General features: G+C 56.0%; 2 protein-coding genes across 8 annotated transcripts; both read right to left on the bottom strand.

Annotated features, from left to right (window-relative positions):
- Window positions 1-76: 76 nt before the first annotated feature.
- Window positions 77-5,599, bottom strand: AIFM2 (apoptosis inducing factor mitochondria associated 2). Of its 2 annotated transcripts, none has more exons than XM_040564562.1 (8): window positions 5,327-5,599; window positions 4,639-4,754; window positions 3,593-3,712; window positions 3,109-3,201; window positions 2,695-2,803; window positions 2,454-2,606; window positions 1,517-1,720; window positions 77-536 (listed from the first exon to the last, which is right to left on the bottom strand). In XM_040564562.1, exons 1-8 carry the CDS (start codon window positions 5,499-5,501, stop codon window positions 382-384), a joined length of 1,125 nt encoding a protein of 374 aa, XP_040420496.1. In that variant the 5' UTR covers window positions 5,502-5,599; the 3' UTR covers window positions 77-381. The 2 variants fall into 2 exon arrangements, with proteins under 2 accessions (XP_040420496.1, XP_040420497.1); XM_040564563.1 differs by having other exon boundaries at window positions 1,517-1,717; window positions 5,327-5,593.
- A 5,460-nt stretch (window positions 5,600-11,059) lies between these two features.
- Window positions 11,060-17,724, bottom strand: CHST3 (carbohydrate sulfotransferase 3). Of its 6 annotated transcripts, XM_040564557.1 has the most exons (4): window positions 16,981-17,072; window positions 16,543-16,581; window positions 13,511-13,794; window positions 11,060-13,352 (listed from the first exon to the last, which is right to left on the bottom strand). In XM_040564557.1, exons 3-4 carry the CDS (start codon window positions 13,645-13,647, stop codon window positions 12,104-12,106), a joined length of 1,386 nt encoding a protein of 461 aa, XP_040420491.1. In that variant the 5' UTR covers window positions 13,648-13,794; window positions 16,543-16,581; window positions 16,981-17,072; the 3' UTR covers window positions 11,060-12,103. The 6 variants fall into 6 exon arrangements, with proteins under 6 accessions (XP_040420491.1, XP_040420495.1, XP_040420490.1 ...); XM_040564561.1 differs by lacking the exons at window positions 16,543-16,581; window positions 16,981-17,072 and adding an exon at window positions 17,476-17,724; XM_040564556.1 differs by lacking the exon at window positions 16,543-16,581 and having other exon boundaries at window positions 16,981-17,109.
- Window positions 17,725-26,337: the final 8,613 nt, after the last annotated feature.

Consider the following 26,337-nt stretch of genomic DNA (forward strand, 5'->3'; position numbering starts at 1 on the left):
AGTAACAGGCAGATACCTCTCTAGAAGCTAGAGTAGAGAAAGCCAGGGAAAAACCACATAACAAACAAGCCACGCATTTTGAAAACCACAGTGTTTATTGTTACAAATGGAGGTAAACCAAGTTTCTTGCTCAGAGCTATCTCACCAGGAAAGTAAACGAAATGTTCCTTCCTTGTTTTTTATGATGAGAACTTTGCTCATTAATTTGGAAAGTGCCTCCTTCCCCTTTACAGTAACACAGGGCCCCCTTCAATGTATTACACTGAAGGGTGGCTTTCGGAGGTGGTGTGGGAGACAGCATCCGTCTGTCCAAGCAACAACAGTGCACCCTCACCTTCTTCCAGTTGTTGACTTCCTTGCTGGTTTGTTTCTAGTCCCCTGTTAAGAGGGCATTGTCTGTCCCATTGTCTTCCAGCTCTTGGAGACAAACAGGTCCCGGCTCTTAGCAATGGTCACCAGGAGGCGTCCCACGTAGTAGCCGTTCACCTGCCCTACGCCATCATTCTTACCCATTGAAAGCAGGAATGTTAAGGAGCCTGGAAAGAAGAGACAGCTTAAATTAAGCAATTTCAAACCTAAATACCAAACCATACTCCATGTAGGTGCTGTAATTCCGCTGGCCCCAGCAGCCTCCTCCCCATCCATGTGCTGCTGAGCGCAGTAACCCATGTGCTGTGTGACAAGGAAGGGAGCAGGCCCAAGGAGAACAACTTGCAACTCTCTCCTTTCTACCATCTGTTCTACTTCTATGAGATTGCCTTGTTCGTTCCCTCTTTTCAGGAGGCATCAGCCTTTCAGAAAAACTGAAGGCTAGCTCTAATCTCCTGATGGTGTAACAGGAGATGCCAGGCACTTCTCTTGCTTTAGAGCTGCACAGTGGAAGGATTTGGCTGACTCTCTGTGTAGTGTAGAATGACTTTGTCCTCCCAGGAGGGAGTCCAAGAGGTAAACGACAAAATTTAAGTGGAGAAAAAAAAAAGTAGACTGGACAACCTTTAAAAACCCAGCAGCTGTCCAGATATCTCCCATCCATATGGAACAGCTTTCACGATAATTACAGTAAGTATTTGCAAATCAGTTGCTTATCAATGAGACCCATTACCTAGCTAGATTTTTTTTTTTGACTAGATTTTTCAGTTTGTGCTTGTTGTATCATTTAAGGGGAGAAGGGAGGAGAAAGTCAAGTCCTCTCCTTATTTCTAGGATTTAATTGGACAGTAAGGAACTTGAAGAAAAGGAACCAAGACTGATGAATGGCAGACACCCACCAGTAGATTAATTAGGAAGACGTTAGTGAAGAAAGGACGTGTTCTCTACCTAGACTGACGCACGTAATTAACTTCTGCAGGGTCTTTGGCAAGAACTAAGATAAAGCCTATATAGTCAACCCCAATTGTGGGTTCCCCCACCTATAATTAGCACCCCATGCAAGTTATGATGCATACGTGTTAAAAAGTCTGTTCCCTGCAGAAAAGCAGCTCAACAGCTAAAGCCAGTTGCTAAGAGATGACCTTACCTGGCTGGTAGGTTTTAAGCGGCTTGTGTGTCAGGCTGTTGATGATATTTGTCACCACGATGTTGGCGTGGAGCCCAGCGTGGTAGGCCATCTTGGGTTCCTTCAGGTCTGCACAGTCCCCGATGGCGTAGATGTTCTCGTAGCCTTCCAGCTGGAGGTGCTCGTTAACGCGCAAAGCTCCATTACTTGCCAGCTTGTCTCCTGCTTTGCCAAACAGTAAGTTTTCAGGTTGGGGTTGTGCGCTATGCCTAAGACCCCAAAATGCTGATATTATCAACATGTCATTGACACAAAGAGGGGAGTTAGTTTTTCGTCCTCTTATCTACATCACACAAGAGATGCTTTTTGCCTTGCTGTAGTTAATTATTGCACATTCTGATACAACGAATTATCCTTTGATATGTCTGGGAACATGGAATCATTCAGATCTAGCGTACACAGCCTGAGAAAGGGACTGGGTAATGGTCACACCACTCCATAGCTGTAGTGGGCTGTAAGGGACTCAGACTGAGGATGTATTACTGGAAAACTGATCTGCTGAATGCCCTGTGGCACTGATTGTGCAGCAAGAATGCCAAATGTGCTGAGCCTGTTTGTGCTCAGAACTCTGCAAGCGCATTATCTGGGAGGAAATCCTGGCCTTGACGACAGGAGTTGTCACCAACTTCTAGGTGTAATCTGCCTGACGCTGAACTAGGACACTGAGGTTCCTTGCAGGTATTAGCAGGAGGAGCCGAAGAAGATGGTGAGTCTCATCATCTGTAAGTTTCTGGAGGTCATGTTTCACAGTTAAGTATTTAATGTGATGTTGGAACATTTGCTGTGTTATGGAATAACCGCTGCAGGTTGTGTAAGTTTGATTTCTAACCTCACGGTACTCAAGTAGAAAACACTGAAGAACTATGTTGCTTTACCACACACGGTGTTTTTCACTTACCAAATGCAGAGGCATATGCTGAAGAGTTGATCTTTATCCCCGTGCACAGGACCACCATGTCAACAGCCACCTCTGTGCCTTTTTCTGTCCTTACTACCATGTCCTTCTGGAACTGGTTTGTTGTGAGGTTTTTCACGTTGCTTACCCTTTCACCTGTTGGGACAGAGAACCCTGGGTCACAATCCTTTACTAGGCTGAAGGAAGAGCAGCTTGTAGATCTTCAGAGGCGGTAAGTCCATACCTAATAGGAGGCGCACTCCTTTCCGGAGGAGAATCTCCTTCACCTCCTGACAGACGCTATGGAGCAGCTCTGCATCAGCTAGTGCAATTTTGGAGTGAATGAGGGTGACCTGTTGGGGACAAAATAGCAAATGGGGATGCAGGAATGGGCCAGGACACCACATATGTGGCAGCAGCAATAGACAGCTTCCTTCTGTCCCACTAAAATGCCCAAAGAGAGTGAGCTTGGTGAAGGGCATCTAGTGTCAAAAATTGCTGGTGACAGGCTATAAGGGTGCTCCCAGAAGAGGCGGCAGTGGGGAGGAAGGTTGGCATTGCATTTGAAGCTCCTGATTTGCAGTGATCTCCAATACCTCCAGCAGGCCCAACAAAGAACAGTCTCAAAAACAAGTTAATGTAACTAATGTGCTGCTACCTCTTTGGCTGGGTACTCTGTTTTGATCTCTGCAGCCATCTCGACGCCGGCAGCTCCACCTCCCACTACCAGGATGCGCTCAGCTTTCTCAATCTTGAAGTAAAGAAGAAACCGATGTTATGAGAGAGAGGTTTTGTGCAGGAAGCCAGGTACCTTCAGCCGCTCTGCAAGCAGACCCTTCTGATGTACGGCGTCAGCCTAACACCAGTAAAACACCTAGTTTGTTAGGAAGAAACAAAAATGAGAACCCCATGTATCCTCCCTGTCTATACTGTAATACTGTTGCGCTTTTCAGGTCTCCCCTTGTGCAGATAGTGCTTCCCCCATGGCGTGCAGAACACCAAACGAGCTAGCTCATGCTCCTTGTCCTACCCCTCCAGGCATTGTGGTCTCCTCCTCAGACACAGATAGCTCCAGCTACCCATGGTGGCGCGAGCTGAACTAAGGCAGGGAAGGCTTCCTGGGAAATAAGTTGATTCCTCACCTCCTTAACCATGTCTTCATAGGTCTGGATGGCGCTTTCCATGTCGATGACTTTGTTGAACTTCCCAGGGAATGGCCCATTGCTGCCTGTTGCAAGAATGAGATGGGAGTAGTGAAGCTCCTGGGAGGGCAGAAGGTGGAACGGGATGTTAGACTTTTAAAAAGAGTCTGAACTACCACAAGCTTACAGGCAATAACCTGGTATTTGTGTCAGTCGCTGAAGCTGCCATCACAGAGGGCTCCAGAGATCAGCTGGAGCTCTGAGTTTGGAGTCCGGAGGGACACGAATAACAGACTGACCTCCCACCTTCACCCTCTTCTGAACACAGGTGAGATGCTCGGGCTGAGAGGAGTTCCTGGAGCTCCTTCCCTGTGTTTATTCCTGTGGTTAGATAAGGATCTGAGCTCCAGGGTTAATTGAGCTCTAAATCCAGCCCTGAAAACAAAAGCTTATCTGAGCACCAGGTGGGATGGAGTATTTGCGGCACACCCCTATTGCAGCACAGATCTAGGCCGTTGGTTGGGGTCAGGTATTTCAGCCAGGCCAAGGGGCGATCAGATCAGTGTTCTGCCCTCTGAGCGGGGGGCAGCACATGGGTCAGAGCCCAGCCGAGCAGCATTCCCAGCTCATCTGACTCTGGGGGCAAGGTCTAGTTTGTTTTTCCCAGGGCATAATTCTGCCCAGAGCACGCAGCCGTGCGGTGATGTGCGCACCCTCCCTCCTTTGGCAGAGTCACGCTCCTGTTCCCATTTCCAGGCACATTTTCTGTGACCAGGCGCCCTGTGATCCTGCTCATCCTGCTCCCTCCACTGCCAGAGGACCCCAAACACAAAGAGCTGCCTGCAGCCTTATTTCCAAGTTCCTTCTCCAACCAAACCCAAGGTGGCGTGGGTTTGGGGTACTGCCTTCCTGCAGCCCAAACCCAGCCGAAGAAAACCCGAGGAGGAGAGGCTCGCAGCGCACCCTGCTGCAGCCTGACGTTCAGCGTCAGCAGGTGATCCCAAAAGGCTGCCAGCTTTCTGGTGATGAGTTCTCGCACCACCCACCTCACCATCGCTGAGCAGGACCAGCTGCCTCGCGGGGTCTATGCCGACAACCTGGCCTTGTCGGAAGCTGTCGCCAAAGGTGATGGAGTAGGAGATGAAAGTCTTCCTGGCAAATCCTGTGGTAGGGGGAGATGGTAAGAAAGAGATCTTCCTCCGTGTGGAGGTTTAACAAACCCCACAAGGTTTTGGCACCATTCTGACGACCGTTCCTAGCCCTGAAAGCTGAATTTCCCCCCTAAATCCCCAGCTCCTGGAGAGGTGGGGTGAGCCGGGTGCCCCAGACAAGACCGAGCCTGTCTCTGACTGAACTTTGTCCCATGTGCCCTCACTGCTGAGCGAGGCAGCATTTCACCCATGCCACCCGTTTGCTCCTTCCATCCACCGAGAGTTTCACTTCAGTGAACTTTTAAGTTCTTGAAGAAAAATAAAAAAAAAAGAGCATCTGGATAATTATGCCTCATTTTTCCCGTGAGCCATGGGATTAGCTTAACACAGACGGTACGTGGGACCTCCCAGAGCCAAGTGTTTGTTTTCCAGGTGGAAAATGTCAAACATTTCAGCACGGCAGGGGCAGGGGAGGCCCCTCCAGTGTCCTGCTCCTCGTTATTCCCCTCAGGGCCCCGGGGTGTGGTACAGGAGCTGGCCGCGAGGCAGCAGGCCCACAGCACTCATGCTGCTCGCCTCTTACCGCTCTCCACGGAGGCCCGCAGGGCAGCGACGTTGTGATGGAAAGCATCTCTCATATCCACCAGCATGAAGGGGATGGCCCAGGCCTTCAGCTGGCTGGCGGCCGCCGTGCCCCCGAAGCCACCGCCGACGATGACGACGCGCACGGAGTCATCCACTGACAGCCGGGAGCCCATGGCAGGGGCTCGGCACGGGGCCGCTTGACGCTCCTCTTCAGGGTGAGGAAGGCTCCAGCGCAGCGCTGCTGGGGCTGGCCCGCCTCTTACCCGCCCTCTGACTCAGCACAGCACCCCGCGGGGCGTGCCGAGCTGTTCTGAGCCATGCCGAGCTGTGCTGAGCCGGGCCGAGCCGGGCCGAGCTGTGCTGAGCGATGCATCCCTGCAGCTCCGGCTGCAGCAGTGTTTTGCAAGCTCCAGGCCCCACCTGCAGTCCTCGAGCTCCTTGGGCTACAAGCATGTTTTAAATGGTTTTCCCTTCGGGCTGAAGAAGAGGTTTGCAGTGAAAAGGACGTCCAGACCTCAGAAATCGCCCCCGAAGACTTTTGGCTCCTGCGGCATTGCGGATAAATATAGCTGGCCGGCCCCGTGGTAATTATAGCTCCCGTGCACACTGCTGGCAGAGCTGCCCCGCGCTTGATGTGAGGGTTTGGAGGCCGCCTCTGCTCCTCCTTCCTCCTGCAGCACCCACCAGCCCCATATCGAGGTCTGGAGCGCTCCCCCCAAACCTCACCCGCGGGGATGGAGGAAGGAATTTGCATTTTTTCAGGAAAAACGGGGAGGTGGGCCCCGAGCTGAGCTCGCTCCCTGAGGGCTGGTTCTGCCCGTTGACTGTAGGTAGCCAAGAGGCAGAAAATCCCAAATCGTGCCCACGCTTTGGGGTGGAGCAGCATTTTCAGGGCGTGCTGGTAGGATGCTGCGAGGGAGGCAGTGTGGCCGCCAGAGGGTGCAGCCAGCTCGGCATGGGATGGGGACGTGCTGGGTGTCCTCCATCGCAGGGAGGCTGACAAAGGCCCTGCAAGCATGGAGGGTGCCAAAAACCTTAATTAGGGATATTTGCACCGGACCTGCCACAAAGCAGTCACTGTTCCTGCCCTATCTCTGCTGGACACAACGCACATCTCCTAAACCTGCCTCCAAGACAAAGGCAAAACATCCCCGGGCATGGCCCTGGGTGGGTTTGTTTTTCCTCTGTGTGCCTTCAAGTTGAGCCAAAGCCGGTGGCAGGGGCAGCTCCACACCCCAGTGAGGTTTCTGCTCCCGGGCAGATGGGGTGATCACAAGAATCCAGTTTAATACCAGAAGGTCAGGGCCACCGTTGAAAAACAAGGGGAAAAACTTCTAAGGCGGTGAGCTGGAGATGCACCAACAAGAAAGACAAGGCCAGCAGCACAAACAGGACCCAGAGCAAACAGCGGAGGTAAAAGGGGCCTTTGCGACCAGCTCGGGAAACCTCACGTCGAGCCCCAAGCAAATGGGGAAAAAAGTCTGACTGCTCAAGGCAGTGTGGTCGCGGGGAGCTCTCTGCACAGAGGTGTGTGCTCAGCGTTGGCCAACGTGGTGTTTGATGGCATTTATCCGGCCGTCTGCAAGCAGATGGCTGCAGAAGGAGCTGGCTAGCTTCAAAGAGGGTTTGTCTCTCTTGTTTGTAAGGGAATAGAGCATAGGGAAGGGGCTCCAGGAGATGCTTGTCCCACCTCTGGGATGCCCCAGAAGCGGTGAGTTTAGCATCACATCTTGTGGGCCGGGGGGCTGCCTCCTGCCCTCCTCTGCACGTTCACAGTCCCCCCGTCCTGCTCTGAAAGCAGGCGTAGGGGTGAGAGATGCTTTCCTGGAAAGGTGCCGGCGTTTTCTGAGACGTGATGGAAGGATTGCTTTTGGCCAGGCCTGTCTCCGTGTCCTCCCCTAATCAGGTTTGGTTCAAGTCCCTCTGAGTGTGGGACTGTTCCCTCCGGGAAGAGCTCAGGATGCTCAGGTCCCATCTGTCCCCTCACCGACATCTCTGCTGGGAAACCAGGGAAGACCTCTCCCTGGTGGAAAACAGGTGGTTCAGGACTTAAGGACAGCTCTTAGCAAGCTCTGGTCATTCCCGTGTGCCGCAGGGGTCTCTGCCACCACCTGGGGTGGAATTGGGTTAACCCAGGGCAAAGAATTGCCTGGAAAAAACAATTCAGGCCAGTTCCCGGCTGCTCTTAAACGTCAACACTGTCTGTTTTTTACCTTATAAATAAAATTTGCTTTCAACGAGAGTCAACAAGGCTCTGCTTTATTTATTCCCTCTCCAACCACGCTCATTTTTTCATTTCCAGTTCCTCGGTGACATCAGCTGGAGAAGCCCAGCCGCTGGCCGCCGACCACAGCCCTCAGCACCAAGGCCACCTTGTGTCGGTCAGGCTGGGCAAAATATCCATGTGCATTTACAGGCAGATCCCACGTGGAAAAAAAAAGGGATTCAGGTAAAAAAAGGCAAAGCTCATGGCTCTCTGCATTTCAGCTGGGCTTTGTATTGCACGAGCAGCTGTGGGGAGCTGGGGTCACAAAACTTTCCCCTGTTCCTGGTGGTGAAGCTCCTCTCTTGGAGGAAAGCCTGCTCCAAAAACTCCACCAAATGCCTTTGGTTTTCGTGCAGTGCACATCTTCACCGGCCCTCTAGAGCCAAAGTTGTGGTGGGTGTTAATTTAAGCAAAACGCTGGCTTGTGGGAATTCATCACTTGTGGTGCTGTGATCCAAGCAGGTGCAAAGATCTCAACCAGCCTTACCCAGGACGTTTTTTATGGGATTTTTATGGGACCTCACTGGTCCTGCAGCACAGAACACAAGGCTCAGCACTTGGGTGACATCTTTCTCGTATGGGACAAAACCGGTGCTGTTTTTGGTGGCGTTATTCCTCGCGGGGTGCCGGAGAAGCAGGATGTGTGTCTGTGGTCGGGTTTTTCCTCAGGAATGGGAAGGGAGAGGTCTGGGTTTCAAGAAAGAACAGCTTTCACCCCCGAATTGTGGGGCGTTTTCTTCCCCCTCCCCAGGATTTCATGGCAGTGAAAGCACAACGTGTAATAAAACCGTGTCCTTAAAAAAATCGCCCTCGCAGACAGGCAGCCTTTGTCTGAAGGTGTAATTACAGGATAAATATGGGATGCGGACCAAGAAATGCGGTCTGGTCAGGCATGCAGCCTCTTAAAAAAAAAAAAAAAAAAAAAAAAAAAACACAACAGAAAACAAGGCTGTCATTTAATTCCAACCTGTCCATGTCTGCTGCAGCCCCCAGCCCCTCGCCCTGACCGCAGGGACCGCGCTGAGCCCACCACGGGCAAGGCTGGGCCTGGGCAGCAGGGAGGATGGGGCACACGGTGGCTTGGCCATAGGTTTGCTCCTGGTCCCGGTGCAGAAATCCCCTCCAATAGTACTGGGGGATTAGCAAGCCCAATCCCATTAACTCGAGCTGGAGCAGGAGAGGAGAAGGGGACGGGGGGTTAGGAGGGCCGGCAGGGCAGCAGGGGCTTCTTATGTTCGAGATAAACCTTGTGCCAAGCTGGAAAATGGCTTTTTAAAATTAATTTCCAGGCTTCGGCTGGTGGCCCTGTCCTCCAGCATGTGTCCCCTCACTGGGCTACCTGCAGAAAGTCTCCCTCTGGTGACACTAATTGCCAATTTTCCCCCATTTTCCCCGAAGGACAGCTGCGGCTGGCTCTATGGGCGCCTGAGCCAGCACTGGGACGCAGCACAGCTGCAGGCACTGACCTGTTTAGGGCAGGTTATAAAGGGGAGGGAGCAGCTCTAGGGCATGAAATAAAGAGGGTTGTTTGGGTTGGGGTGAGCCTGAGCCTTTTGGGAGCTGTTTTATTTCATAAAGCTTGGATCCTTCCCAGGGAGGGATTTTTGGTGTTGGTGTGGATGCAGTCTTCTGGCATGGCCCGTGTGAGTGGAGCAGGACACTCAGGTAGGTCCTCAGGCTGAAAACGCGTCCTTTTTCCCCCAAATCCATGTCCTTAATGGTACAGAGAAGGACCAGAGCAAGGCCTGGTGGGGCCAAGGGGAGTAGGAGGTGCACCCCATTGCACCTGTGGCATCTCAGCCTGGGGGCTGCTGGGCACCATTACTGTCCTCGCATGTGGTCTCCCAGTTAGGGGCCAGTTAAAGCTCTTGCAGCCAACTGGGTGTGCTGGGAGGAGACCTCAGCACAGCCTGGGGCTGTGGGGAGGTGACACAGGCACTTTGTGTGACAACTTGTGGCTGCTTTGGCCTCAGGAGGAGCCGTGTGCCTGGCACTGCCGAGCCCCAATTCTGTGTGGGAGCCATGGCTACGTGCCCCTAACGAGAGCAATTAGCCACTGCAGCGATCCGCATGGGCTGGGGGCACGTTTCCTTTCTGTCCCGTGACACTTTTGAGTGGAAGCTGGAGGATCTCCAGGAAGAAATGCTCCTGCTCAGTTGGAAATTACAGGCTGGAGCCAGCACAGGCTGCGGCTGTGCAGGCAGTGCGGTGACGCAGGTGAGAGGGGCTCGGAGCCCTCCCCTCTGCCTTAAATCAGCACGGCTCCCCCTGCCCTGGCTGCTCTCCCTGTATTTCCCCTGGCTGCTCTGCCTGTCCCTCCAAGGCCTGGCTTTGTCCCTCCCTGCCCAACAGGGAGGGATGGGGATGGGGACGCTGCCGTTCGTCACCCTCTGAAGCCCTGTTCCCAGGGCTGCCAGCCAGGGATGCGTCTGCCCCCCCTGATTTGTGAAGCCCCGTTTAATTTGAGCTGTTTATTTGCTTTGCACAAGCCCGGGCCAAAGCAATGGGTACTCTTACACAGAAAAGACCTTGTTCCAGCCTCCAGCCTTCCCCTGCTGTATGCTCCCAGGAGTTTAAGGCTCAGTTCCTCCAGCATCTGCCCCTCCAGAGCAGAAACCGGGCTGCTTGTCTGCTTTCCCACCCCGGCGTGCAGGATAGGGCCCGTCCATCCATGGGGGCAAGGTTTCCCCCCCCTGTTTTTGCACAACAGCCGTTCCCATCCCAGCGTACAGCTGAGCCTGGCCACCCGTTGCTTGCCCAGCGGGAGGCTCCCAAACAAAACCCTGCTCACTGGGGGAGCCGAGGCTGCTTCTCCATGCACAGGGTGAATGAGGAGACCCATCCAACCCATCCACATCAGCATTTTTCATGCACTGCTCGGCACAAACCTTGCTTTTGCCTCCTTTCCAGAGCCCTTCAGCATCCAGCACCCCGGCTCCGTCACATATTGAGGCCAGATGCAAGCGGAGCAAAAGGAGGAAAAGGAAAAACCCCGGCTGCTGCAGGAGGATGGCTGCCGACGGCTCTGGCATGGCTGCTCCCCGCGCTCCTCAATGCCGCCTCTGTTCTCTGCTTTGGGTCAAAAAACGCAGCTTTTGTGAGCTCGCCGAGCTGCGGCTTGCTGCCGGAGCCCGGGCGGTCCCAGCGCTCTGCGCCGGCAGGAATAGAGCCGAGCCGACGGCGGCTGAGTTTTGCTTATTTATTTTTGCTTTTGTCTAAGGGGGCTGGTGGCCTCAGCGAGCCGCGGGTGGCCGTGCTGGGCTCTGGGACAGCGACGGGGACCCCTCGCTTTGCCCCCCGAGGGTCCTCGGTAGCTGCCAAGTCTCCTGGAGGAGCGATGGGCTCTCCAAATCCTGCCTGTGGCTTATGGGCCACATTTATGGGGTGGGGGACTGGAGGGGATGAACACCAACAAGACAGGAGATGCTTTGGAATCTGCTCCTTCGTATTATTATTTTTTTAAAATTTTTAATTAAGTCAAGTGAAACAGCTTTCAGCAGGTGATGAGGTTCAGCTGCTCCAGGGCAAGCAGCGGGCTCCAGTGAGCATCCTCGCCCCGGTGTGAGGTTGTGGCCGGTGCTTGCTGATGGCAGCATCCCTGCCTTGCTGTGGCCAGGGTTTTTTGGGGAGCTGCATCCCCAGTTTGCCTCTCCTAGGACTCTCCCATGGGCCACAATCCCCCTGCCTCCACTGTAGGTGTCCCTGTTTCTCTGCAGCACATTGTGCTGGTCTGATTTTTTGGGCTTAGCTCTGACCCCTGGTGTACCTCCCCCTCTTTTTCACATAATAAATAAATAGATTTGCCCTGCAACCCCGGTACACAGAGAAAAAGGAAGAAAACAAACTTAAAAACAAACAAACACCCCCCCGAACCAACACTGAAGAGCACAAACCCGAGAAGCCACCTCATCTTGCTGCTGGCTGGGGCTCTGCGGGCAGTTCCCAGTCTGTGCTGGTGTGAAGGCACTAAACCAGTAAGGCCTTTGGGGTTCGGGTCCCTGCTGGTGCTGGCACGCTGTGCCGCTGGTGCTTGGTGTGGCACCACTTTGGGCACCACATCACGCGTGGCCACAGGGCAGCAGCGCTGCTTTCAATGTTGAATCCCATCCAGGAGTGCTCCCTGACTGCGACAGCGGCATTTGGAGGGCGTAGTGTGGTTTTGGCAAGCACCCAGGCTGCACAAACCTCCCAGAAAGTCACCCCCGCATGGGGGCTGTGGGTTCCCGGCTGCGTCCTCCGGTTCCCCGGCTCAGTGGCTCCTTACAGAAAGGAGCTGGTGCCATTTAAGCTGGTGCACGGGTCAGGTTTTGCCGCTGGCCCCGGGGTTATCCCTTGTGCTCAGCTTTTCTGTCTCAGGGTCGCATCCTTCCCCCTTCCACGGGGAGCGGAGCTGATGCCGGAGCACCCCCGCTGCCCCTCCCGAGGAACCCATCGGTGTGGATGCGACGCGGCCCTGGGGCTCTGCGTCGCCGGGATGCTCCGGTCCCCAGCTCCGGTTCCCCCCTGGCGTTACGTGACCCAGGAGGGGGGTCCCTCCTCCAGCAGGCTGAGCGAGCGGTTCGTCAGCGCCTCGGGGCTGCCGGCCAGCTTGTAGCCGAAGAGGCGCATGGCCGGTGCGCAGGCGTCCTGCACCACCTGCGCCAGCTTGAAGGGGATGCTGAAGCGCCACTTCTCGAACTGCTCCGAGGAGTTCTTCTGCGTGGAGTAGATGCCGCTGCCGTCGCGGGGCGCCTGCGTGTTGGCACGGATCCACTCCTCCACCTGGGGCGTGGGGCGGATGCCGGCGAAGCGGTACATCTCCTCCGCCTTGCGCAGCGGCGCCCGCGCCACGTCCTCGTAGCGCACCAGCATGTAGCGGCCCCGCAGCCAGCCCGGCCGCCGCAGCCCCAGCTCGGCCGACAGGCGGATGCTCTCGCAGTTGCCCCGCAGCCTCTGCACCTCATCCTCCTGCAGCGGGGCCGCCCCTTCGGCCGCCCACTTCTTCCAGGTCTCGTACTTGCCCGAGAAGGCCACCATGCGGGAGGCCAGCACGGCACGGGGGTCCCGCACCAGCTGGATGACGCGCAGGTCCAGCCGGGGGTCCTCCGCCAGCGGCTGCAGGAACTCCAGCTGCCGGATGCGCACCGTCTTCAGGGCCACGTGCTGCTTGCGCCGGCACGCCTCGGCCGCCAGCGTGACGTTGAGGGGGCCGCAGCGGCGGTTCTTGCAGTGGTACTTCTCGAAGACCTTCTTGACGGCCGGCGTGCAGACGGGCTCCTCGCACAGCGAGCGGCTGGAGCCCCGCCGGAACATGAAGGGCGTCAGGTGCTCCTCGGGCGCCGGGGAGATGAAGCTCTCCAGGATGTAGAGGTCGCAGAGGAAGAGCTGCTGCAGGACGTCGCGGTACACCAAGGCCGACCCCACCGCGTTGGCGCCACCTGGCTCGAAGGTGACCGTCCTCTCGATGTGCCACAGCGGCTCGAAGAGGTAGAAGATGTTGCCCTGCTGGTTGAAGAACTCCCCGACGAAGGAGGAGCCGGTGCGGGTGGTGGCCATCAGCAGGATGTGCCGCCGCGGCTCCGGGGGGACCGTCCCCCCTGTTGCCAGCCCCCCGGCCAGCTGCAGGGTGACGTTGCGCAGCCGCATCCTCAGCTGCGAGAAGGCGGCGTCCAGCTGGCGCAGTGAGGCCAGGGACCCATTTTCAGCCGGCATCGGGCTGGCCTCCGTGTCGTTGGCCTCTGCCAGCGCCTGCGGGGACTGCTTCAGCTTGTCCGACACCCTGCGGGAGAGCGAGCAGAGCCTGGGGCTGAGGCCACCCCTCCATCCCTCTAGGGGTTTTGGGGACCCCCTTGCGCTTCTCCCTGCAGGACCTGGGGTCGCCAAGCACGCAGGGCAGGTGGACAGAGGGCTAAAAGCAGGGGGTCCCGTGCTTCCTACCTGGAGATGAAGTTGTTCTCCTTCTCGATGATGACCAGACCCACGACGAACACCAGCAGCACGGCGTACTTGCTCCTCATCTTCAGGCAGTGCAGCACCTCCCGGAGATCCTGAGGCAAGGAGGATCTCCTCTCCATGGGGAGGGAGAGCTGGGAAGCCGGGGCTTCTGCGTCCTCTGAACGTCCCTCCTGTCCTCAGGGGAGCCCCCGGCTGGGCTGCCGGTGCCCTGCGCTATCTGCTGGGCATCCTCTGCTCCTCAGCATCCCCCTCCAGGTGGCCCTGGCCTGCGGGGGCAAGGAGGGGACACATCAGGGCCTTCCCCTGCACTCGCTGCTCTCTCTGGCAACCTCTGCATCTGGGGAGCCCATGCCGAGGGCCTGAAGGCAATTCCCCTGTGCTGTGCGAGCAAGAGCTCGGCAAACACCCTGTGCTGTAAAAACCCGTGGCGGGAGCGGAGGGGGGGGCTCCTTTTATCGCTTCCACCCCGCGCCCAGCAGCTGCTGACAGCGCCGCTCTCCCTGCTCCCGAAATAAATCTGCCGGAGGAGACCCCCTCCCGCACCTCCTCCTCCTCCCAGCAGCGCCGAAACCCAATCCCTGCCAGCTGCCTGCCTGCTGCCGGCCAAAAATCCCCCCCTCGGCAGGGGGGCTCGCTGGGCCGGGCGCTCAGGGCAGGGGGCAAAGGTACTTTTTGGGGAGCCGGGCGGCTTCCTACCGCGGCGTGCTCGGGGCGCGCGGCTTCCGTCTTCCCCTGGGTCTCAAAGCGAAAGCCGGGGGGTTTCCAGGAACCGGACGAAGGCGGAGGGCCCCACGTGGCCCGACTCTCCATCACATGCCGTGCGTGTAAACCCCTGCCTTTCGTGCTCCTGGTGCCTGCTGCCCTGCCGAAGCGCCCGCCTCTGGAGCACCGCGCGCCCGCTGCTGCCCAAAGCCTTCCCATTGCCCCGCGAAGCTCCCGATGCCCGTGCAATGACAGGGGTTGGAGTATTTCAGCAGCCCAGAGGGGAAATTATACAGACCCTGGCAGAGGGTGCCGGCCGCTCCCAGAGAGGCTGCCAGGGGAATGAGTTTCAGATCTGTAATCGCGAGCGCTGGGAAGGCGGCTCCAAGGGTCAGTGCCGGTGCTCTGAGCGCTGCCAAGCGCCCTGGGCACAGCCAGCCCAGGATTTCCCCCTCTCTAATGCCCACAGCGGACAAACCACAAATGATCCACAGACCAGAAATTATTCATGGGGACTGTACAGAGAGCGATTTCCAGCAAAACCCCAGATTTGCAGGCCCAGGGTGGGTGTCATTCATTAAATACAGGAGTGGCTGCAAACGGACGAGCCGCTGGGTCCCTGAACCCTCGCAGGGCTCAGCCGTGGGGCCGGGGAGGCACAAGGGGCGGGCAGAAAGCACGCCGAGCCCCGCACGTCCTGGGGCTTTGCTGGTTTGAGAGCAGCGAGGAAGGGGACGCGGTGACCCGGCGAGGTGGCCGGGGGCTGCTCGGCGTCCTCGAGCTCTTCCTCGCTGGGGACCGCACGGCGCAGCCCGGCCGGGGCAGGAGGAGAGCCACAAGCGGCTCTTTGTGCGGGGAACAGAGGGGCTCTGTGCACGGGGAGCTGGGACGCGGCTGCAGGGACCCGGCTCTTCCCAAACCCAAAGAGCTTTTCATTTCAGCGTGATTTTTCCGAGCACCATGCAGCGGGCGAGGGGCGACGCATGGGGCCAGCCCTTCCCCATCCCTCCTCCGGCCGGGAGACAGCATCCAGGGCAGGAAAGGCGTTTGTGGGCTCGCGGGGAAAAGCAGCCGGAGGTGTGACTGGGTGAAGTCACATTTTCCTCCGGTGACTCAACGGGCTGAGGATGAGTTCCCAGAGCCGGTAGGCGAAGCGTCGGCTCGCAGCCAGTGCCCGGGACCCCTCTGGAGCACTTCGCTCCATCGGGTTGGGAAAAGGACCCAGCGAAAGCCTTGGTTGGAACAACAAAGAGAGCAGGCGTGCGGGCTGATCTGCTCTTTGTCTGCAACCCGTGCAGAAAAAAAAAAATAATCACAACAAACTGGCTCCCTCTGTATTTACCAACTACTTCCCCTCCCGAGGCTGGGAAACCTGATGGTTTCCCCGCTCGCCTTCACCTCAGAGGGGTTGTGCTCCTGCCCCTGCCTTTCCTCCAGGTCCAGCAGCTCGCCCCCCCGGCCGGCTCCTGTCCCCCCTGAGCCAGGGGAGGAGGCAGCGGGATGGAGGCGACGGAGCGTGGCACCGCTTCGCTTTGGCCACCGGCTGCTCCCTCCGGTGTTTTTCGCTCAGAGGTACTTTTTTTTTTGCTCAAAAACAACACGTGTAATTCAAGTTAAAATAGGAGAGAGAGAGAAAAAAAATGTCAATTCCTACGCTGTTTATAAAGTTGCCCAGAATAGCCACCAAGCCTCAGCCAAACCGGGGCCAGCGAGGTGCCCATTGGAGGAGCAAGTCGGTGCTACCAGCCCAAATTTGTGGCCAGAATGGGGTGAGTTTTCCACCCCCCCCGGCCTCGGCTGGTGCCCGAGGAGAGCTGTCTGCTCCCAGCCCCGCTCAGCACCCCGGCCGAACCCAGCACCCCCGCAGCTGCGGCACACCCGGGGTTTCACCCAGCCCAGCAGCGAGTGGTGCCCAGCTACCCAAAAAATCCCCAACTCGAAACAAACTCCTACCCCAAATTACCCAAACTCGAACCAAACTCGCTGGCAGCCGCAGCCAGCGGCCGGGTTTTTCGGCACCACCTGCAACTGGTGAGGGGCTGGCGAGCAGCAGGGGGATGCTGCGGGCTCAGGCCGAGCTCAGGGCTGCCCAACGGTGCCGAGATGGGGTCCGGCCACCAGACCCCACGACCACTGGCCACACGACCCCAACGGCCCCTGTGGCCACCTAGCCAGTGCCCACAGCCCCCCAGCAGCCCCCTGCCACTAACTTGCCAGCGCTGCCCATGGGGCCGGATGATGCAACTCTGGGATCGCTGCAGGAAAAGTTCCCCCCGCGCCGCCCCGCTGCTTCCCGGCCAGGAGCGGCTCACCCCGGCTTTGCCTTCTTCCGGATGCATCCATCTCTCTCTCTATAAATATATATATATTTTTTTATTCGCTGCCGTCCCCCCCCGAGCTGCCGAAGGAGCTGCTTGGGCGGGGGTCCCGGGGACACCCCAGGCCCGGCGGGGGCTCCCTGCCTGCAGACAAAGGCGCGGCCGGAGGCAGCACAAAGGCGGCAGTGGCGGAGCCCTGGAGCCGCCTCCGAGGGGCTGTGGGGGGCGGCCACGGAGCCCCCCAACCCCCCAACCCCACTGGTCCCAGGAACGTGCCTTCCCCCCTCTTTTCCCTTTCCCCTTCCCCCAACTTCCCACAACTCCCCGTCCAAGCCCCCCGCTGGACCCAGCCCCAGATGCCCCTGCTGGGCGCCGGGACCCCCCAGGGACCCCCCCCCCGGCCAAGCGTCCCCCAGTGCCACCCTCACCTACCCCCGAGGGCCCAGTCCTGCCGTGCGGGAGCGGGGAGGGCGGCGGGTACCCTGCTTTTCTTCACGGCGCTGTCATCCTCCCTCCCTCTCTTTTCCCTCCCTCCTTCCCTCCCTCCCTCCTTCTTGCCTTCCTCCCGGGGTGCCGGAGGGGGGAGCGGGGCTGGGGCGGGGCTGGGGCCCCAGGCCATCATCCCGCAGTGCCAGGGCCAGATCCTGCACCGTGCTGAGGAACGGGGAGCTCGGGGGAAAAGTTTCTCTCTGTGCCACCCCCGTCCCCCCCCCCCGATGCTCCCTCTCCGTGGCTCTCGCCGGCTGCTTCTCGCCCCCCCACCTCCACGACCACCTTCTCCCTTTTGGTATTGCCCCCCTCAATGCACCCCAAGACCCCGTGTTGGTCACCCCAAGACCTTGCACTGGTCACCCTAAGATCCCGCATTGGTCACCCCAAGATCCCATGTTGGTCCCCATGTAGGGTCTGTAGGTAGCTTTGTGGCACCTGATGGTCCCCGTGTGCCAGGCAGGCGATGCAATGCGCACAAGTGCCCTGGTGAGCGTGGCCCTTTGGGGAAGTGCTGGCCACCGTGGCCCATCAGGAGGGGACCAGCAGCTCCCCCTCGGTGTGCACGGGCTGTCCCTGTCCCCGCAGTGTGGGCTATAATATCCAGGTGTATGGGACCAGCAGCTCTGGCTTATGCGTGGAAATTTGTGCGTCCTCCTCCGAGCTCCATAGTGAAGAGCCAAAAGACATCTGGAGACAGATCCAAAGAATCGGTCCCCGTAAGATATTTCATCCTCTTGTGCATTCCCAGCATAGTTTTTCCGTGGTGTTATGCAGAAACACAAGTTTTATCGGTGTTTGCATGTGATGGCCTGTGTAGCTTGCTAGTGTCTTGCTACTAACGAAGGCAATGAGCGTGGGCCAGCACCTTGCTGGCAGCAGGAGGTGTGCGTGTGTATGAAGCCACGGAGCAGGACAGCCCTGCCGCAGCGGTGATGGCACCACCGGGCTCCTCTTCCCAAGGCTTCTGCTGGTGGCTCACCGAGCATCCCGGCCCTCGATGGCATCAAACTCTTCCGGCTCGTTTTGTGCCCCCGGCCCAAGCTGAGGACGCGGTGGTGGCCATGTCCTGCTCTGCCGGACGGAAGCCTGGGCTGGCCTTTGCTCCATAAAACGGGGGCAGAGCCTGCCTGGCGGCTCGCCTTGCGGACCAGAGGCTGCCCAATTCCGCCCTCCGCCCTCCCGGCACCGCCGCTTGGCTGCTCCCCTCCGGGGTTTCATTTCCCAGGGGGCCACGATGTGGCTGGGAGGCTGGAGGGGGGGGGGAGGGGGCTGTCCTGCCTTTGTCCCAGGGCTGCACCCGGCTCCTGGCGGCTTTGTCTCGCCAGGGGGGGCGCAAGGACCCAGGCTCCCCCTCCAAAAACCCTCCCGCAGCCGGCGGCGGGGCCGGGCGCGCTCCCGGTGCCGCTGCCGCTGCGCCCCCGCGCGGCCCCGCGCCGCGATTTCTGTTCCCGTTTCGCTTCTGCTTCGCCCCGAAACCGCCCAGGGTGAAACAGGGAAGTCGCCGAGCCCGGGTTTTGTGCCTTTATTTTTAGCTGTTGCTCATCGCGAGCGCTTTCCCGACCTAAAACAGCGATGCTCGTGGATGTTGCGAGAGGGGAGACGGTGGGATGGCAAAGCTCGGAATGGGGACACCGGGGGATGTCCCCTCGTGCTGGGGACACCCGGCCAGCCCAGGCTGCTGCTCCCCATCCTCTGCTCTGCATCCCCTTCGTGGTGGCCTTCCCGCAGCGGGTGCTCGCCCCCAGCAGGGCCACCAAGCCGCGGGGCGATGGGCCTCCAGATAACCAATTTCTCCTATTTTCAGCGTGAGGAAGCGGGCAGGTGCCAACTCCAAATCGGAACCGAAAAAGCAGAAGACGGCGATTCCTCTGGCCGGCAGTTGCCAGAGGTCGTTTGCAAGCTGGGCCAGGCACATCCAGCCTCGTCCTTGCGCTCCCATTTCCTTCGAAACAAGGGGGTGGGAAGCCCTGAGCTGCCTGCTTTGTCCTGCTGAGTCTCTGGCACAGAGGAAAAGGTGAAAGGGGGATCGCACGCAGCCTGCGAGCACATTTCTGCCTGTGCCAGTGGCTCTGGAGCTGCACTGCAGTGCCAAAAGTGCACCTCTGTAAGGTCAGGAGCATCCTCCGCTGGGTGAATCCACGTCCCCCTGCTCTCTGCACAGACAAATGGGGACAAGTCCCAGCCTGGGAAAGCCTGGTTAGGATCAACCAAACAAAACTTTCCTTCCCTTTGCCTGATGCTGGGAGATGGACCCGAACCGATAGCGGGCTTTTCTTTCTGACCAGTCTGTGTACAAAGGGAAACCCCCAAAAAAGGGGCTGATCGCCGAGAAGGGCACCAGCTATGTCTGCTCTGAGCCTTGGCAGGGGTAGAAATGTGTGCAAAAACATGACTTGTCCAATTTTGTGCCCTCCGAAAGAAGGAAGTGAGAACCGCAGAGCATCTAGCAACACCTTTTACTTAAATGTGCTCAGCACCAACAAAACCCCAGGGGTGATGCCTCAACCTCAGTTTTTTGGGTGCTTCTATAGCAGGCCTCTCTCCATCTCTCTCTCTTATTTTTACATTGTTATTGATGAAGAAAACATGCTAATTGCTCAGAAAGTTTGCAGATGATGAAAGGATGGTGTGAGTGAAAATAAATGACCGGTCCCTCAGACATTCACCATCGCCCAGGAGGAGCAACATGCTGATACACCCTTCAAAAAAAGCCAGATGGAGGCTCGTGCATTTAGGAACCGAAAATACAGAAGCAACGGGGCTGAGGCAGCAGGGCAGCCCCCTCCAGCATCACTCTGGGCAAGTTTTAATTCCAATCATTGCTGAGGACCCACAGAAACCTAATCAGACAGACCTCCAGCCATCCTACCCCAAAAAACCCTGCAGGCTCGGGATTGCCCAGCTGCCTGCAGAGGGATCTGAGCTCATGCTGGCGCGTGACTGCCGCTGGTTCGCTTGGCTGCCAGGTTTTTTTGTGGGGGTTGATGCTTCCCAGAGCTCAGCCCCTGTTTGCAGAAGGACAGAGGGTGCCTTCGGACAATCCCTCGTAGTTGTACACAAAGATAAGGCCTCCGCCTGGAAACCTTGGCTACTTTGAGATAACCAAATCCTCGCTGTTCAACCCACAATCAGGGCACCAGGGCCTTTGAAGCTTCGCTCACCATGGGGAAGGGCCTTTCTGAAGAAAGGAGCACCGGGACAGATAAAGAAGAGGGAACCAGTGCCTGGAGACTCCACCGGGGCACCCACAGGGCCAGCCAAGCCCTGTGGCTGGAGCTGTGGGAGATCCTAGAGGTGCAAGCCCCACAGGTCTCGCAGGCAGAGAAGGCTGTCCCCAAACGGGCTGGTTGGGGCAGGCGATGGGGAAATCTGGAGGCTTGTGTCAGAAATCACTCAAATTCCTCCTATCTCCTGATTGCCCCAGGCAGCAGCCGGAAAACCAAACAGGAGCAAAAGCCGTTTGCTTTCTAAGCTCCCTTGTGAAATAGGAGCAGCTCAAACCTGATAATCCTCTTAAAAAAAAAAATAAAATGGAAAAACAGTTTCCATATCTCTCTGGGTTAATTAGCTCTCATTTGCAGGTCTGTTAGCAAGGACTGAGCGTGGCTCTGAACCTTGTCCAACTACAGGAACACGGCGAGAGCAGTCGCAGCCCAGCACGAAAATCCCAGCCGGAGGGGAAGCAGCTGTGGGGTGGGTTTTAAGGGCAGCTGCCGAGGGTCCTGGTGAACGGACAGGGGAAGCGAGGCGGTTTCTTTTCCTCCGTCCGGTGCCATGTGCCTGAGGAGTCACTCTGTGGTCTTGCACAAGTGGTGGCTTGGAGCATTTTTTCTTTTCTTTTCATTTTTCTCTTTTCCTCTGGCTCAGCCGTGCTTTTGTTCTGGGGCTGGCTGGGCTGCAGCGCCCAGGGTTGGGACTCCTCCGCCTCTTCCCCCCTTCCCCGGGGAAAGATAAGGGGGTGTTGTTCCTCCTTTGACGTTTGCCCTGGCAAACAAAGCTCAGCAGAACGGTGAGCGTAGATTGAGCAACTTTGTGCTTGCAGCTGAGTCTGCACAGGCGTGCGGTGCTGACCCCCAGCTCCGTGACCTACAAAGGGAGGGTTAAAACAAGTGGTTATTGAGTGGTTCAGTTCTGGGAGGGGGTGATGAGCAAGTCTCAGAGATGCCCATCAGGTGACAATCATGAAAAATGTGATAACCACGGAAAACTGGCTGGCATTGTGTCATTAGTCACTGCGCTGCTGTGGAATCCATAAAGCATCCCTGTCGTCCTGTGCTTGCCACAAGGAGATGCTCCGGCGTTTCCCCGTGTTTCAGCACAAACACGAGGCTGGATGAATAAAACCGGGGTGTAAGTCCCTTACACAAGCCCCGGTAGCTTTTTGTTCCCTGCCATCTCGCCTAGTTTCTCTGCAAAGCCCACAATACTTGGGGCTTTTCCTTAAAGCTGTGGTTTCTGGAGTCCCGTGACTGTGCGATCACTTCTGTGTCAGCTGAACCGAGGCAAAGCAGATTTGTTCTGTGCTGTGAGAGGGCTGGATTGAAACAGCCTGCGCTGCAGCAAAAGCCCTGAGAGCTTCCACGTGTAATCCTGGCAAACCTGCAAAGCAGAAAGTAAATAAAAGGAGCTTGGCCCCATGTTTTGTAAAAGCTTCCTGATTTATTTTATTTTGGTAGGTGGGTTTTGCCCCTTTTTGGCTGGCAGTAAGGAAAGCAGAGCAGCAGGGCAGTGGCCTTTGGAGCTGTTGGTTCTGCATTGAGCTGAGACCACCCAAAGGTGATGGGCAGGAGGAGGAGGAGGTGGAAGATGAGGAATATGTTGCCTGTTACCTTGGAGTGAAAGCACAGGAAAGGGGAACATCAGGCTTTGCTCCATAGCACCCAAGCAATGCTCAGCTCAGCTCACTGAGGACCAAGCCGAGTGGAAGTAACTCTGCACGAGAGCTCACTGAAAGCCCTCTCCCTCCACTCCACACCGAGAACTACACTGAATAAAGACCCAGGCAGGGTCCTCCCTGTGACCTCACTCAGCAGCATATTCCCAGGGGTGCATACAAAAAGCCAGGTGTTTGCTCCTGCATGCTGGTGTGGGCATGTGGGAGCTACAAACAGGATGCTCGGGGTGATTTTCTCTTTTTTCTCCCCCTAAGCTTTGAGGACTCACGCTAAAAGCTTATTTTTGCAGCAGTGTCCTTTCTGAGAGGGGTTAGCTCTTAGAAATGGGCTGGGCTGGTTTTTAAAGGGTTCAAAGTTTATTTATTTATATATTTTTAAATGGAGTTGATGCATTAAAAGCACCTTCTGAAAAGTGGCTCTTCGGTGGAATAACTGACGCTGCAAAGAGCTGGCTGCTCTCAAACCGTGGCGAGCTTCAGTGCAACAGCACAACGTGGCTGAGGCAGGGCAGGATTTGGTAACTGCACTCTTCTGTTTGTCCCTCGCTTTTATTGAAGAAATCCCCCAAAATCAAGCCTGCTCGTTTTATTGGAGGGGATCTTAGCTCCCAGTAAGCAGCTGGAGTCACCTGGTTTAAATCCTTACAGAGGAAAGGGAGGAAAAGGGGCAGCGCTTCCTGGGGAGCTGCTTCTGTAGTAGTGCGAATGGGAACCAAGGCGTCCAAAAATCTCCCTCTTTTCCTTGGTCAGCTTTTACTTTCTGATATAAATTTTTTAACACTATTATTAATTTTTATTTTATTTTCTTCCTGGGTAACCTCGATGTATGTTTCTCATGGTGTTTTATTTTTTTTTGGTGGTTTGGTTTGGTTTGGTGGAGGGGGGAAGTAGGGTTTACAAACAAACCCGTGACTTAATTCTCCTTTCCATTTATATAAAGAAAACTGCTTCCCCTTCAAAGGCTGTTGCACACCAGTAGCAGAGGTTTGTCTGGCTGCATTCTTACTGCTTACAGCCCTGGAAAGATGACACAATGAGAGCAGAGATGGGAATTTGCGCTTTTATGCAACTCCTTTGAAGCATGGGCTTTGCAAGGTGCTGTTGAAATATCGATTCCTCTGTATTTATGAAGAATCATCTGCTTTTCTATCGACTCTGTTGTGCTTCCAGGTCTTGCAAGCACCGGTCAGAAATCCTGGTTCACGAGGGCAAAGCATTCATGGCTGCTGTCCCTCGACTCTGTGGCTGATCTATTTGGTTTGAAATAGCAGTGCAGTGTGCTGGGATATGCCCTGCCTTGGAAGAATGGTGTAATCCCAGCAAGCAGCACAAAAATGCTGAAGAAACAATAAAAAGAAATAATCAACTTTTAACTAGAATGAAAAGCACGGGGTAGGACAAAGGACATGCTGAAATGAGAACTCTCTGCAGAGATTTGAGGCTTTCTCTGTTATGCTTTGCTCGGAAAATCCGGTGCACTTGATGTGACCCCTTTTGATAATTGAGTTGTTGAACGTGGGAAGGAGCAGGGCCGCTGTGCCAGCAGCACTAACTGAGCGCTGCCAAAAGAGGATGGTCCTCAGCTGCCTGCACCCCATGCTGCCACCAGCGTTCAGACAGCAAACTGGATCCAGGCTCAAAAATGGCCTGAGGAGAGGACTGGGTCGCTCTGTTGCTGTCTCAGCCCCTGGGCTGGGCTGTTTGTGCTGGTGCAAGGGAATGCGAGGCTCGTAGAGGAGCGTGGGGCTGCTTCTGCCTCCCTCCCACAGCCCTGCCGGCTCATGGCATGCTGCTCTGCTGCCCTGGGCTGATTCGGGTCACTAATCCAGCAAAGAACCATCTGCTTCTGCAGGGCAGGGTTGTTTTGCTGTGGCAGGGAGGTGGAGGAGCCTGAGGAGCAGCAGAACAAAGTGACAGGAGGTGGGGACCCGCTGTGGGCCAGATGAGCTGGAAAATGGCCTGGTGCTTCCTCCTTCAAGTCGGAGCTGGAGTTTCTCCTCTGCACCGTGCCGGTGGCGAGGATGGGGGCAGAGCATCTGGCGTGTGGCGGGGAGCCCGTCTCGAGTCGGGACCCGGCGAGATGTTGATGAGTCACTGGGAGGCTGCTTCTGCTTGGGCTGGAACAAACTTCAGATGTGCTCAAGGCCCTTCCCAAGGCTGCCAGGCTGTAATTTGTGGCTTGCTTTTGCTTCCTCGCTGACAGCTTGGTGCAGTCGGAGTGGAAATGCAAAGTGGTCTGAAAGCCAGGCTGCTGCAGAAAATGCCTTTTTTTTAATTTATTTTTGGCAAGGAGAGAGTTTCTCCTGCAGAGCTGTCTCCGGCAGGCTGCAAAAGCAGAGCCTGCAGGGGCCTCTGGCTGGCCTCCGAGATTGCCAAACAGAGATGTCTCGTGTGTGTGCGTGCTGCTTATGCAAAGCGGGGAAAGCAGCGCGAGGAGGAGGAGGGCGAGGCAGCCCGTGGAAGGAATTTGTGTGCCGTAGGCATGACAAAACTGAGCATCAGGCTTTCTGGAGCCGGCTGGGCCCTGGTGCCAGCCCGGCTGGACTGGTTGGTAGGGGAGGCAGCCCTGAAGATGAGTCACAGGCTGGGCTGCAGCACAGTCCCTGCTACCAGCAGCTTCCCGGCCCAAAGCTCTTCCTACTCACTTTCTCTGTGCCTCTCAAACTGGGGCTGAAAACAAGTTCTTGGACAAACAGCCTACAACTGTATTTAAACAACTGTGGTTCTGGTTTAACAATTTGCACAGGCTACTGCAAGGAGGCTTCAGAGCCTGTGAGAAGAAATGCTCGCATCTCATAGGCAGTGCCCCACTATCTGCTCAACTGGCTATCTGTCAAAGTAATCTCAATAACCAAAAGAAAAGGTCTTGTCCTATTTCTGAGGCTTGCAGAAAGCTGGCTTAGAGAGGGGAGGTCAGTGAGTTGAAGCTGCTCATGGCAGAGCCCAGTGGATGCCAGACATGGAGCCCAGGATGGTGTCAGAAAGGCCTCCTTCCCCCCATCCACAGCACACTGACTCAGTTGTTTGTGACTGCAGACAAGCCACAGCCATTCCCGGGAAGCCTTATGTGACATCTTATCTGAAAGGCCTATCTTTCGGGGAAACCCCAAATCTGAGCAGAAGCTCACAGAAGCAGAAGGTGGTAGGCAGACGGTGCACGGCTGTTGTTGATGCTGTCAGGGTGAGGTCTCTGTCCATGCAGTGGGCTCCTCGTATCTGTGAGCTGGACCTGGTCTCAGTAGGACAAGCTGTGCTATGGGATTTCCCTCTTGCAGACAGTCCCATCATCAGTGGCAAATGGCCAGTGCTTGATCTCTTGATGCTATATAATTTTTGTGATTCCATTTTAAGTGAGAAAACTACTAGGAGATATCGCAGAAACAGTAGATATGTCATAGCGACAATCAGGAAGGTGATAGCTAGATGTCATTATATGCTTTGTAATAATAATTAAAAAAAAAGAAGTCTCCAAACAACTAGAAGTGGCAGCGCTCCAGGCAGATCTTGGCTGGCAGTGGCTGTCTTGTTGCCTGCCATGACAATGGATTGGGGGTGGCACCAGAGACACCCTGCCTGCTGAAATGGCTCTCCTTTTCCAAACAGTCTTATTTTACCCCCACCCCGCTTCTAAATGTTCTTCTTCACAAAGCTGTTTGTGTGTGTGTGTTCCTAAGCTGGTAGCTGACTGTCGGCTTAGAAAGTTAAGGTGCCTTATCAACACTTTGTGCACACAAGAGATAAGAGAGGCATGCCAGGCCCTGCCTATGCAAGGTGGCTTTAGGACCAGAGTAAAGGTTGTTTGCTTGCTCCGGCCAAAATTGCTGTTCACGATGGCTTTCTGTCTGGTTGGTTCTGTCCATCTGATTTAGTTAGGAAATACCTAAGAGTCCCTGGTCCTGCTGCTTGTGGTCTTCGGAGGCTCTTGATGAAGTTGTGGGGCACTCTTGGTGTTTATGCTCACAAAGAAGAACAGGATAACCAACAGCTGCCCACAGTGGCTTCTTAGCTTGGCTTGGGACTTTAAAAAGATCTTCATAAGAGAAGTATGTCTTGCCTTGTTTGGATATAGACATGCAAAATGAAACAAAGCAGATCCACTTCCCCCAAACCTTTAAACTGCATGGAAACCTTTAAATGTTATCAACAAGTCTAGTCTTTGAGAAATGTACAGGTAGGTAGGGACCTAACGCGGTAATGCTGGGTATGCACTTGTCTGAAGGGCAGTATCTTGAAGACCTGCACACGCACTTGCAATAACTGTTGATTAATTAAAAGAAAAGATGTAGTTGTGATTGTCTGGTCCTATGAAGGCAGGGCTTGCATGAAGCCGGGCTACGGAGTGATCTTTGTGTCCTGTAAAACATTGGGTGAGACCTGAGTTGTGGTGGCCTTGTGAGGTAAAA

This window comes from Cygnus olor, chromosome 7 (assembly GCF_009769625.2).
Source record: "Cygnus olor isolate bCygOlo1 chromosome 7, bCygOlo1.pri.v2, whole genome shotgun sequence".
In the NCBI taxonomy this organism is placed as follows: domain Eukaryota; kingdom Metazoa; phylum Chordata; class Aves; order Anseriformes; family Anatidae; genus Cygnus; species Cygnus olor.